General features: G+C 41.2%; 1 protein-coding gene across 3 annotated transcripts in view; it reads right to left on the minus strand.

Annotated features, from left to right (window-relative positions):
* Positions 1 to 14,249, minus strand: part of LOC311233199 (unconventional myosin-Ic-like) — a 66,754-nt gene extending 52,505 nt beyond the window's left edge. Inside the window, exons 1-2 of one of the 3 annotated variants that reach the window (XM_084320126.1) lie at positions 14,037 to 14,249; positions 13,580 to 13,705 (exon numbers count right to left, since the gene is read on the minus strand). In XM_084320126.1, coding sequence (XP_084176252.1) covers positions 13,580 to 13,597 — 18 coding nt within the window. In that variant the 5' untranslated portion in view covers positions 13,598 to 13,705; positions 14,037 to 14,249. Of the gene's footprint in view, positions 1 to 4,221; positions 4,300 to 13,579; positions 13,706 to 13,908; positions 13,986 to 14,036 lie in introns of those variants that run through there. The other 2 variants (XM_084320125.1, XM_084320127.1) reach the window with 2 other exon arrangements.
* Between the last annotated feature and the right edge of the window lie 512 nt (positions 14,250 to 14,761).

Raw genomic sequence — 14,761 nt, forward strand, 5'->3', positions numbered from 1 at the left:
GCAGACGCCTGCGAACCCCAGCTACTAGGACAGAGCGGCTTAGGCTCAGCTTCTTCCCCCAGGCCATCAGAGCCATGAACAATGAACATTGAGTGCTCAGAACATTGAACTGTCCACACACAAGCACACATGAACACACACACGACACGCACACTGTGCACGCTCACACACGAGCAGCCACTTAACACTTTAACATGAGCGGGCACACACTCATGTCGCACACACGCACACTTATGGCCAAAGGAAAGGACACTTTAAATTAGAATAACAGGAACAGTGTATTGCACTACCAAAGCTAACTAGCATGTCCCACATGCTCTGTAAATAACTATGTACAGATACCGAGATGTCACTCCATGTTACCTGCTACCTGTTACTGCACAATGTTGTTTTCTTCTTTTGATTCTATTATATGTACCACTGTATTGCACATCGTTGCGGGCAAGACCACCCGCATTTCATTGTATACCTGTATGCCGTGACAATTAAAACTCTTGACTTGACTTGTAGCACCCACTCCACACACTTTATAGCACACACCCACTTTAAACAAACACACTGTAGCACCCACTCCCCACACTTTATATTTATTGATGAAGGATTGCATTACAACTCGTACACCTTACTGTAAATTGTACCTAAATTGTACCTCATCCCATTTCTGCTTTGCACTATATAGTACTGTACATTAGTACACTGCATAGTATTGTATATTATATGGTAACTCAGAACATTGTACATATGTCTATACCGAACACTGTGACCTCATTTTCTTCTTCTAAATTACATGCTATACTATGTTATTTGATACTATCTTGTCTAGCACAGTCTCTGGAGCGTAACAGTAAGAAGCATTTTGTATGAAAGTATTCTGTACTTCTGTATGACAACTATTAAAGAAACTTGAGAACTTGAAACAATCTGTTCCTCTGCTCTGTCTTCAGCTGGACCAGAGTTGAGAAGCCACTTTCACAAAGATAGGTAGTGCAATTTTTTTTTTTAAATAAATCGACAGATTAGTCGACTACCAAAATAGTCATTAGTTGCAGCCCTACTTTGAAGCAACCTATGTATAGATGTAGCACTGTCTATCTGTAATAACATTTTCAATCAATCAATCAATCATTCCAATAACAACCGCTAACTTCACTGTTAGATGGCATGCTTTGAAGCAACCTATGTATAGATGTAGCACTGTCTATCTGTAATACAATTTTCAATCAATCAATCAATCAATCAATCCAATAACAACCGCTAACTTCACTGTTAGATGGCATGCTTTGAAACACAGCGCTTCGCAGCTGCTTCTAGACACGGAGGGAACTTCTTTTTTTTGGGCCTACTTTTTCTGAAGATGGTTTTGTGAATAAATCTCCATTATGCTTCAATTAATGTGTGTTTATTGTATAGCAATAAGGTTGGATGAATTCGGCAATTGTATAAAAAACATTACACCACTTGTAGTCGTGTGTTATAAGAATTAGAGCATGCCTAGGGGGGTCTAACAACCCTCGGCTGCGCCTCGGGCCTAACAACCACCCCTAGGCATGCTCTAATTCTTATAACACACTCCTGCGCGTGATGTAATGCTTAAATAACAAATCAAACGATACAGCTGAAGCTGGTAAAAATGACATTCCAGACATTAACATTCAATAATAAACTCTTTCTTGACTGTGGCAGTGTATTTGCCTTTATATATATATATATATATATATATATATATATATATATATATATATATATATATATATATATATATATATATATATATATATATATATATATATATATGGTAGCCTAGCAATTTGAACCAACATTTAAATGTATACAACTTGTTATATTACGTAGTGTCATGGGGCTATCCTATGCCCTATAAGTAAGATGCACATTGGCCATACACACACCACTCTTCTATTTATAATAACATCTTGCCGGCATAGAATTGTGGATAGTTGTGTATGGTTAATGGGTTATCTGAATTATATTATAATATAATTATTATTATTATAAAAATTATTATTATCCAAATTGCAATTATTACCCCTAACAGTGTTCATTGATTTAGCCCTGGTCCCCACATGTGGCCACGATAGGCAAACAGTTAGTGTAGGCCTTTGTCTTTGTTTGTATCTTACATGTATGCTGGTAAAGCCCATGTCTTTGTTTGTATCTTACATGTATGCTGGTAAAGCCCATGTCTTTGTTTGTATCTTACATGTATGCTGGTAAAGCCCATGCACAGATGCATAAAAGACAAACACATGCTGTCGATAATTTTGTTCATGTTTATTTGAATTGTGTAACAAATCCCCTGTTTGTCTCTGTGCTCTCCCACACTTGGTTCTCTGTAGAATCCCAGGCTGCCCAACCAGAGCTGGGAGAGTTCAAAACCTTTCTAGAGGGGAGATCTGGAATGTAACAAATGTGCCAGGTAGAGTACAGAGGGGGGTTTGTGATAAGAAGGGAATAGGCCTAGTTTGTTGTGTGATATTTTGTTTGTTTGGAAAGTTGAATAGTTTAGTATTTTTTTCTCTTATTTTCAAATGACATTTATTTTTATGGAAATGTTAAATTGTTATATATAGTTGTGCTGCAGACCTTTTTCCACTGGTGAACAAAGGAAGAAAATAAAAACAAAACACTGAGTGATGATGACAACCTGCCTCAGACTCCTTTTTCCACCACTTGGCCACATCCTAACACGTAGCAAAGCAACATAACAGAGACATGGAAAAATACCAAGAAGTCAAAGTGTCGACTCACAGAGACTGTGAGTTCTGTAGATCTAATTATAGCTAAAGTAAGCTAGCTAAAGAAGAAAAGAGAGAGAAAAAAGCACTCTGAAGTTTGTTGACCAGTATCATCATGGTAACCATAATAACAAGCAGGCTATGATGTTCATGTGGTTTTATTCTAGAATTCTAGTACACACAGCGTGATCTGGATGGCAGGATCCAAGCTGTGTTGTTAGGTCTTGTTCACTACACATTGTTCTGTACACGGTTGGGGGTCTACACGGCCCTCTGTGTTCCAAACCTTCAAAAGTAAAAGGTGAACGAAGAGCCGAATGTTCAGTTCACCCCAGGTTAACAGGCGTTTCACACAACACAAGCCAATTCCAACGTGGGTCATCCCCAAATTTAACCCAGGGTAGCCGGCCTCTGGAGCAGGGTTAAGCCCGTATTGGTCGGGGTTTAAACCCAGGGTTCACTTAACAGGTTAAGGTAACCAAGCTTAACCCAAGGCCAGGGTTAAAGATATCCCTTTAAGGTTAAGGAGATACCGTGCAGAAATGACTTAATCTAAGCAATCCTAGCAAGTAAAGTGACACCAGTATTATCACCAGGAAATGGAGGAGTAACCCAAAAAAGAAAGTACTGTCTTTTTACTATTATGCCTACTATCCTTATTCTACTACATATCATGCTAATATGTCTATGCACTCACGTTCGACACTATTTGACAAACAATCCCACTGACCCTTAGCTGCCAGAGATGTACCCCTCCTGTTGACTTGTTGTTCACAATTTGTAAATCGCTTTGGATAAAAGCGTCAACACACAACTAATAGTAACAATAATGGAATACAATAGGGAATCGATGGCAACCACACTATTTCAGTGAAGATACACACACCCACCCACCCACACACAGTAAGCTAGCGCAGTTGAAACAAGCCCAAATCAAACAATGAAGACATTTAAGGAGCGCCAATCGTAAACACAAAGGCCTGCCCCGCTATGCCAAAGGTGGAGATGGCGTATTAAAATGTATGTACAGTACACACGTACAGGATGCGGCTGACCGATGCCGTTTGGGAAGGTCTGTGTGTACATGTCAACCCCCAGCGTGATGGCAAACATAGAACAAGTGTAGACCTGAAGTGATTAGCAGTTTGGAGAGCCACAGAGGTGCCCAGATTTGACACACACACACACGCACGCACGCACGCACACACACACACACACACACACACACACACACACACACACACACACACACACACACACGCACACGCACACGCACACACACACACACACACACACACACACACACACACACACACACACAGAGATAAATACATGAAAGCACAGAGATGTATACCCACATGGGGAACACGTGTGAGAGCACACATGCATTCACACACACACACACACACACAAGCGCGGATGCACACACACACTCACACACGCAGAGAGAAATAATGATAAACAGTACCTACTGAAGATCAAATCCAGGTACTATAACATTCACAGCTGTTCACGGTACAAAGCATCAGCAACATAACCTACTTCTCTCTACAGCACAGTCCATCTCAGAGAAAACACATTCTTAAAAGGAGTTCATCCTTAAAAAATAACCAAACCCAGCCCCCTTTTATCTCCTACATACATGAAAAAAAGAAAGGGCAACATAAGGTGGAAGGAACAAAGACACAGAAGTTCCACTTCCACTGACTTCTCAACACACAGGCCTTTCCCAGGGGTCTCGTTTGAGGGGAGCCGGTTAACGTCCGGTGAAAAGGCCATTAACTCTCTGAGAGGCTCAACCGCTCGGAAAAATCCTCTGGAACAATTCAAAGACAACAGTGGAAGGGAGCCAAGAGAGCGAGAACAGAGGAAAACAAAGTGAAACACTCCTTTACACCCCCTTCCTAGTGTTCCCCTGGTCCTGCAGGTGCCCTTCCTACAGCTGCTAGCTAATGCACACAGAGAGAGAGAGAGAGAGAGAGAGAGAGAGAGAGAGAGAGAGAGAGAGAGAGAGAGAGAGAGAGAGAGAGAGAGAGAGAGAGACAAGCATGTACATACACAGTCAGAATTTCCAAAGGAAGGAGAAAAAGAATGTCAGGGTCATTGCCTGATAACTCGACTGAACTGCATTCCATTTCACCTCATTATTCAATCACAAACATAATTCAGAAGGGGGTGGGACTATAACAGCTAGTGATTGAGTCCAGAGACAATCAGGGTCAGGCTTGGGACAGGACCGTGCTGGATGCCACGAAAGATGTGTCCGTTCTACGTTTTAGCCGTCATTTTGTGTTGTTATTATTATTATTATTATTATTATTATCATAAACTATAATAGAGACGTTTCATTCCACCTCCTTTCCCACTCTGTTCAGTTTATCTTAAAGGGAAATATCACTCGGGCACCGGTAATGTAACACCATTGGTGAGGTTTAGACTTGTGAGATGACAGACATACCCACACTACTCACACACTACAATCTCACATGATAAGAGACGTGTAATTTTCATAATTACTTAAATGATCAAACTATAAACCAGGTGATTTAGCATAATATAAAAAACACTTGAAGAATCCACTCTGTAGAGTGCAGAACTAGCAAATATGCTAATTAGAATAAATGTGGCCTTATGGGGGCGCTAGAGGAGATGCATTCCTCTTGGGGTCATGAATGGTCATTTACTGGGGCCACAGCCATGAAACCCATAGAACAACTTTACAACAGAGCATTGAAGGTATATGACAGGAAACAGTACTCATACCACCACTGAAAAATCCTGGATAAGCATCAAATTTTTTATTTTGAAAACCTCAGACGTTATAAAAGTTCCTGCTTTGTATAAAATGGCTGCACAGATTAGCCCCTCCCCCTCTCAAGGAGTTTATCCACGAGAAAAGGAACACTGGATTAGCCACTAGGTCAAACACCAGAGGGGATTGTGAGGTCCATTTTAGAAAGACCGCCTTCAGCAAAAATGTTCTATCGATAAAGGGAAGTGGAAAATGGAACAGCCTTCCGGTCCCTTTAAGGGAATGTACCACCCTGTCCACCTTTAGGGGCCAACTCAGGAAATGGCTGTTAGACAGCCAAATATGCACTCATTAGGGATGTTAGTGATGTTGTACTGACTGAATGTCATGTTAGTGTGGTCATGACATGTCAGTCATGTCAGTTTTTATGAATGAACGTTGTATGGTCCGTTTTGTGTTTGTTTTATGTTAGGACTACGGGTGGAAATTAGCCCTGTGCTATTCCCGGCATATTTACGTCCTTATCATGCTGTGATGTTATGCATACACTCATGTAAATGATGTTCATTAATTTGCATTGTCCTTAACACTTTGAATGCCCAGCATTTAGTGCTTGAATGCCCACCATCCGCTTCAATGTTAACGTTAATATCGCCTAATCTAGGTTTTAAATTATGGCTATGTGTCTAATCTGCCCGTCGCATTATCAATGACCCATTTCCAGTCAACATTGTCGAAGCGGATTGTTTTTTATCGGTTAATTTCCGTTTTATAGCATTTTGAAAAGCCCTCGTTTTCACGGAAAAAAAGAAGAGATTCCATGATAAGCGCCCTGTACTGGAATATTCTAGAACGTTGTCATTTTTCGGCCTATTTATGAATCGTTTTCAAATAAACGCTAGATTATCGATAATATATGTGTACGTGTGCACGCTGGTGCCGCGCGCTGAAAATCGATTCTCTCAGTTCCTGATCGCTCTTACAGTCAAACAGCCATATCACATTATAGGGGAAAAGCTTATATCTCCGTGAAAACGGGTCTGATTATCCTAAGACTGGTCAAATAGATTCCTTACCTGAGATCAGATGGTATCCAAATGGATTATTCCAATTCCTGATAGCCATTCCAAAAATCAATCCTTTTATTGATCCCACGCATATACTGTAAAACACAGTAACCACGCTGTGCTGAGGGTCCAGCATGAAGCTGATCGGCCCCGGTTACATGCGTGAGAAGTAAAATGTGGAGTCCGGGTTTTTTTTTCTCATGCATTTTCATTGAGTCCAATCCAAAAGGGTATCTTCGGATCTAGTTGACTACACACACATGCTATAAAGCCAATTATTAGTGAACATATAATGTATGGCATGGCATGGACATGGCTATCATATAATGGCCAAAAAGTTAAAGCATTGTTTACATTTCAGGATCTGTTATTTTGGAACTTGCATACACCACATTTCATGCTAATAATGAATTAGTAGGGATATTTATATTTTCTGTTCTTTCCAGTTTTGAATCACACTTTACACAATAGTGGTTGAATATAAATGATGTATCTTAAAAAATAGTGCCAAATAGTCTTCTAGCCTTGCCATGTTGATAAATTTGTCTTGTGTTCCAAATGTTGCGCAAATGCATTTTATTCTATTGCTCTATATCTTGTTCTTATTTATAAAATAATTAAATGTAAGAGTGATCACCAAATTTAAGAATTTGTACGTTATTTCCATGGTTTAAGAAGGTCCAGAAATATTACTGAACATGAACAAGTCTCTCCCAAATCCAAACAGTAAGACTTAAATGTGTGATGTCATGGTATAAAGTCTGGAGCTGCCAAGCTCCACCTTCTTTTCTTGACCATCCAATCATACCATGACAACGTGCCCACCTTAGCTTGACCCTAGTTGGTCATTTTTTTTGGGTGGGACTTAGTTCAGAAACGTCTATTGCACTGCACTGACTTGATTCCCATGTTGAAAATTCATGGTAACTACTGAGTTAATCTTTTATTAAACAAAGTGCTGTTGCTGTCGGTGACATAAAACACATCACTTCCTGTGTGCCAGATGTTTTCCCAGGAATGTCCTACCAGACACCAGTATTTAGAACAGCAAATGTAAAAACATTCATGAACTGAGTATTGGTACAATCACTATTGTGATATATCAGTTGGTGAGAGTGGCAAAATAGATATTTATTTGTCCGGCAGTGTGGCTACATGAATAGAGCTCCGGACTAATGATTGGAAGATCACCGGTTCGAGCCCCGGTCAAGGCCGTTGTCGGAAAGTGGTGTTGTTGTCCAGCAGGGGGCACTCTGTCCTCTGGGCTAGTCAGTAACAATGCCCCTGTTACGGTGATAGGGACACTGTATAGCTGCGAGTGCCGTCCTTCGGTTGAGACGCTAAACCGAGGTCCTGACTGAATCTCGTCGTTAAAGAACCCCGGACACCTATCGCAAAGAGTAGTGGGTTCTCCCGACGTTCCTGGCCAAATTCCCAATCAGGTCTCTGACATCAAGGCCACCTAATCATCCCTTCCCCTTAATTGGCTGATATCAATCCCTGTCTCCTGAGCCGTTCAGCCATTGTGTAGTGTGATGTGTGCCTGGTGCCAGTGTATGGCAGCCATTGAGCCTGCGTAGCCCAAGGTTGGGTGCTACCAGTGGTGGTGAAGGAGGTAATTTCCACCCTACATTGTGGGGAGCGCTTTGAGTGTCTAGAAAAGCACTATATAAATGTAATGAATTATTATTATTATTATTATTATTATTATTATTATTATTATTATTATTATTATTACTATTACTATTATTATTATTATTAATTATTATTATTATTATTATTATTATTATTATTATTATTATTATTATTATTATTATTATTATTATTATTATTATTATTATTAGTATTATTAGTATTATTATTATTATTATTATTATTATTATTATTATTATTATTATTATTATATGTAGTAGGGCTGTCCGCGACTAAGGATTTGGATGGTCGACTATGATTGGCCAAAATTTGCCGTTAGTCGACTATTGGTCGACTAATTTTTTTTTAATTAAATAAATAAAAAAGGATAATATTTTAATTTTTTTTTTTTTTTTTTTTTTTTTTTTATCATTCCATTTGGGCTGTGGGGGGTGCTTAACACTATGATCGCCGATGACGAGTTAAGACGTCATTCCTAGCCATGCTCATTCTGCCGAAGACGCCGTAACTCGTCTTTGATGTCAATATTTCAAAAATCTGTGACCGAAATCATATTTCCCCTCCGGAGCCCTGAGACACACTGCAAAGCTCCACTCAACTCTCTAGCGGTTCAAGAGCGCCATCTGGTGGCAGATCGGCAGATCGCCAACCGGAAATGACCCTTTGAACCGGTAGTGCTCATCCATATGTGGTCCGGGCACTCGCTATCGTTAGAGAGACTCCGTCTTGACACAGTGAACATCGATCGGTGCAAATAACTCGAAAAAACAACATGATTTGGACGTATATACTATTATACAACCTGGAAATGGATCGGGCATTTCTCCATCCCATAATAGAAAAAATTCTGTTCCACGCTCATCTGCCAGCGGCGCGAGGAAGCCACGGTAAGATTCAGCGTTATATTCTAACGTGTTCCATATAAACTGCTATGATGAACATATGACCCACTCTGGATGAATCATCTAACGCTGCCCACGGAATTATAAACGATCCCCCGCCCATCCGGTCATCATCAGATGATATGTAGTAACTCCTAGAAGCACATCCAGTTGAAATTTTTTATCTCGCACAGATTCCTACCAAACTGTATTTGATCATCAATATAATGCATTTAGGGCTATAAATCACGTTCTGAAGAAAGCTGCAGAAAACGATAAAAACATACTTATACTTTAGACCATATTTTAGTATGAATATGTGAATGAAAAAGTTTAACGTTGCTACACCCTGAACAATACATATAGGACATTGAATGGGCCATAATAATGGCAATTTAGCAATAGAATTAAAAAAGTTATAGCCCTGCAAAGAAGGGGAACTTCTCCATAGACAAATAGAGATGGCGAGGGATGGTAAATTATGAATTTAACCCATGGCGATCAAAGTGTTAATGTCTGAAGGAGTCGACTGAAGGCTTCTTGTCCTCTGCAAAAGCATGCAATTGGTCCACTGATGGATACATCTTGTCTAGTGTATTCATTAGATGGGTGAAATCCTCTTTCAGTGCCTCTGTGCCTGTTTTGACCCTAATCACATCACTTCACACGAACCATCTATCTATTAGCGTTAGCCACACTTCTAGGCCTCTTTTCTTTTGGAAAAAATGATAAAAAAAATAAAAATAAAGATTATAAATATATATATATTTTTTTTAACACTTTGATCGCCATGGGTTAAATACATAATTTACCATCCCTCGCCATCTCTATTTGTCTATGGAGAAGTTCCCCTTCTTTGCAGGGCTATAACTTTTTAAATTCTATTGCTACATTGCCATTATTATGGCCCATTCAATGTCCTATATGTATTGTTCAGGGTGTAGCAACGTTAAACTTTTTCATTCACATATTCATACTAAAATATGGTCTAAAGTATAAGTATGTTTTTATCGTTTTCTGCAGCTTTCTTCAGAACGTGATTTATAGCCCTAAATGCATTATATTGATGATCAAATACAGTTTGGTAGGAATCTGTGCGAGATAAAAAATGTCAACTGGATGTGCTTCTAGGAGTTACTACATATCATCTGATGATGACCGGATGGGCGGGGGATCGTTTATAATTCCGTGGGCAGCGTTAGATGATTCATCCAGAGTGGGTCATATGTTCATCATAGCAGTTTATATGGAACACGTTAGAATATAACGCTGAATCTTACCGTGGATTCCTCGCGCCGCTGGCAGATGAGCGTGGAACAGAATTTTTTCTATTATGGGATGGAGAAATGCCTGATCCATTTCCAGGTTGTATAATAGTATATATGTCCAAATCATGTTGTTTTTTCGAGTTATTTGCACCGATCGATGTTCACTGTGTCAATACGGAGTCTCTCTAACGATGGCGAGTGCCCGGACCACATATGGATGAGCACTACCGGTTCAAAGGGTAATTTCCGGTTGGCGATCTGCCGATCGGCCACCAGATGGCGCTCTTGAACCGCTAGAGAGTTGAGTGGAGCTTTGCAGTGTGTCTCAGGGCTCCGGAGGGGAAATATGATTTCGGTCACAGATTTTTGAAATATTGACATCAAAGACGAGTTACGGCGTCTTCGGCAGAATGAGCATGGCTAGGAATGACGTCTTAACTCGTCATCGGCGATCATAGTGTTAATATATTCGACTAAGAGGTTGGCCAGTCGACTACGGCTCCTTTCGACTGATTAGTCGACTAATCGACTAATAGGGGTCAGCCCTAATATGTAGTGTAAATGTTCGAGATTATTACTTTAAAGATTTCTCAATACCTTCAATAAATCTGTCCTGATTATATACCGTAATAGCGATTTGATCTATTGGCACTTATCTTTTTTTTAATGTTACTTGTCCTTTCGGACAAGTTATGTTTTTGTAGGTTTTTATTGATTTTTGCTACCGGCAGTCCGGTAGAGAGGGAGAGGAGGAATGGGAGATAGACCGGGGAAGACATTCGGCAAAGATCACCGGGTCCGGGAGTCGAACCCGGGTCGGCCGTGTTGCACCGTAGTGCTGTATGCGGTGCGCCACTCGGCGTCCATATTGGCACTTATCTAAGCATGGGACAGACATTTGTAGAAATGAGTTTGTGGATGGGGTAGGATCAAATTACACTGATAATCACACCGAATGGCATCACAGTCATTTTAGAGTAGGTGGCACTAGCGATTAGAGAATCAGGGTCCGGATCCAGAGAAAAGATCAAATATAATCCAATGATGCTTTTTTGTAGGTTTAAACTCAAGGTCCTTGGTCTCGTGGTTCAGAATGACCTTCGCTGGAACAGCCAGGTAGATGCTATGACATCAAATAATAATAGGAAAGAGTTTTTCCTCTAGCGTTTTCCCGTCTCCACAGATGACATAATGACCTTATACGTTGGATATTTATGACCTTTACAGGGGTATGCTGCCCCTGCCTGGAATGCTGACATCACACAGACCCTTTCATCCCAGTTGGAGAGTGTACAGAGGAGAGCCTGTCGAATTATCCTCAGCCCAAAGTATGACATCTACCCAACTGCCTTGTTAACACTAGGGCTCAATGACGTCACCTGGCTATCCCATGTGAGCAGATCTGTCTTTCATTTGCCAAAAATCTCCAAACCTCCCAGTTGACTTACCCCCTAACATGACTGGAAATCCCTGGTCATATAACCTGCAACTGTCAAAAACTGAACAATAATCCCCTCACAAAAACATGACGCTACCAAAACTCTCTTATTATTCTATGTTTATAGTTGTATTCTATTTAGCTTGTTGTGTGTTGATGTTTGGGTGAATTATTAATCTGTAAATTGGTAACTGAATCAGTCTACGTGCCAATAAAGTACTACTACTATTACTACTGCTACAACTACTACTAGGTTTGAGCTGAAGGAGTTGTTGCTCTGTTAACAGGTTAGGCTAAAACTTCAGCTTGCTTCAATGAACTAAAATCCCTGGACGTATGACAAACTGTCAACCATCTCATCCAGTGAACTCAGCTATACACGTACGAGGAACAGGGCCCAGTTTTTCTATCCACAATAACACTCTGTTAAAACCAATGCTAATGCTAATGTTAGCATTATTCTTGTAGTGCTATTTTTAGCACAGGGGTAGCTAGTGGACATTTAGGTAATGAGGTTAGCAAGCCCTGCTTGGACTTAGAAAAGCCAGTATTATTGACCACTCTTGTTCCTGTTTAGCCTACGCTAGTCCACAACCATGTAGCTTACAGCTACGCCTACGGCTTATACTCTGTCTAGAGAAACCAAAGACTCATAAGTTGCTAGACCATTTTTGGAGAAACTTCACTGACAAACCTTCAGGTCCAGAAATTGACAGCACCATTAAACTGCATAGCCATTGCCATAGCCATGATCAATTTAGTTTTCCAGATGTGTGAGATTATCAATTTACCCACGCAGATCCTTAAAAATCTATTTGATCACTTTTATTTAATTTTTCCAGTGATGTTTGACCAACAGTCAGTAACCAGGTATGGGCGGAGCTTGGAATCAGTCATTTGATATCACTCAGGGGAATGTAAACCACTAGATGTATGTGGGTCTCATTTGGGTCTAAAAACGCAAACAAACATTCTGTGGGTTCACAGAATCCTGTGCCATGCATTGTCTATGGAGCAGGTCCAGACTTGATACCTGAAGACATTGCAAGTTTGAGTCTCACTTCTCTAGTTCCTGGCTTAGGGAGAAAGAGTAGCTCATGTTCACAAATATAGATTGAACTTTCCTACCATGGCAATAACGTATTTGAATTCTTGATTTGGGTGGCGTTCCCCTTTAAACATTGGGTCTTGGCTCTGAGCCCCCTTGACTTGGGATGACTGCCCTGAGTTTAGTCTTCCTTATAAGGCGTGGTGCCCCAACCACTCAGCCACACCAGACCGGCCTGCCCAGCACCACAACTCTCTCTCTCTCTCTCTCTCTCTCTCTCTCTCTCTCTCTCTCTCTCTCTCTCTCTCCACTGTTGCTGTGTGGAAGCAGTGGGTATGCCATTGGGTATGGTGGAAAAATACCATGTCCATAGTACTCCCTGGAGATCCTGTGTTAAATGCCTTCAGCCTTATGCAGAGCCCATAATTGGGATACATTGACTCACAGTCAGACATGCTGCAGAAAAGAATGCCTGTTGACCGTTCCCCGAATCCCCTCTCGTCCTCGGTCTCTCTTAGTATAGAATTTGTATTGTTGGCTACTTTGTACCATTCTCGACATCAGTAGTATTGCGCCTTGCCAGATCTAGTAAGTAGAGACAACCCCACAAGCATGCAAAAAGAACACGCAAACCACACACCCGACCACCACCAAGTGGATTCAACATAAACAGTTGCATGTGTATATCCTGTAGATCGAGTCAGCATCAGGCATCTTACCCTTCCTTGGTACCTCATCTTGTCCCGTTCGGTTGGGAGTTCCCTCTGGGGTGACTCCTCTCCTCGTTCCGGTGTCCTAGACCCGCTCCTTCAGCCGTGTCTCTCTCTCTCTCTCATCCACCTCCTCTGTCCATGAGAAGAAGAAAAAATAATTACTTATCGTCTCCTTTCTATGACTCATTCATTCCCTTGCTCTCTCCCTCTCTTTCTCTCCTCTATCCGTCTCTCTCCCCCTCTGTCTGGCTTGCCTATGAGGACAAAGCAAAACAGCACTCAGCCTAAAATACCACAGCAGAGCGCCACATGTTTACACCTTCAATTAATCTCACCCATTGACAGTTGACGTAAACCTCCTCTCCTCTCTCCCTCTCTCTCTCTGTCTCCACACTGACTCCCACTCCCTCCCTCCCCCAGTTTAAATCGCCGTGTGAAACAAGGGCAATGAGACTCCACTCACACGTCACACACTTGGATTTGACGACCTTCCAGAGAATAAAGTGAGAGAGAGAGAGAGAGAGAGAGAGAGAGAGAGAGAGAGAGAGAGAGAGAGATAGAAAACAAAAACTCAAGGGAAAGTAAGCTATTGGAAAAAGTGCACAACAAAACTGAGAAAATGGCGCGTTCAAAAAGGTTCGGAAATAAACGTGTTCGTCGTGAATCACAGCGCAGCCACAGTATATAAAAGAAGAAAAATGATATCACATGACAGGGTTTGAGTACATTCTTTCTTTTTTTCTCTCTCTCTCCCTCCCCAGTTAGCTCCCTCCTCCTATTTTCTCCCACAAGCTGAGACAGATTCATGTCCTGTGGGATGATGAGAGAAAGTTGGATCGGCATCACCAACAACACCAGTGGTGCCTGACTGGTTTGTTCCCCTGCTGATGGAATTATCATCATCATCATCATCATCATCATCATCATCATCTCAGTGGTGCGTTGGTGATTTCATACCTGGTTGCACTGTGTTGACCCCACGTGTGTGCGCGGAACACATTTCATTCACAAGTTTTGTGTGAATGTATCTGAGGACGTATTTGAACACACCTGACGACCTGAGCTATTGTTATGCAAAGTAGCCAGGTGGGCAGTGGTGCAGTCCTAATATGGGAACTGGTAACACGCCACGCCACGTGCACGCTCGCGCGCGGGTACGTGCATGCGCACAGAACTGATTTATACACA

The sequence above is a fragment of the Notolepis coatsorum genome (genome assembly GCF_963971535.1).
Source record: "Notolepis coatsorum genome assembly, chromosome: 8".
NCBI lineage: Eukaryota > Metazoa > Chordata > Actinopteri > Aulopiformes > Paralepididae > Notolepis > Notolepis coatsorum.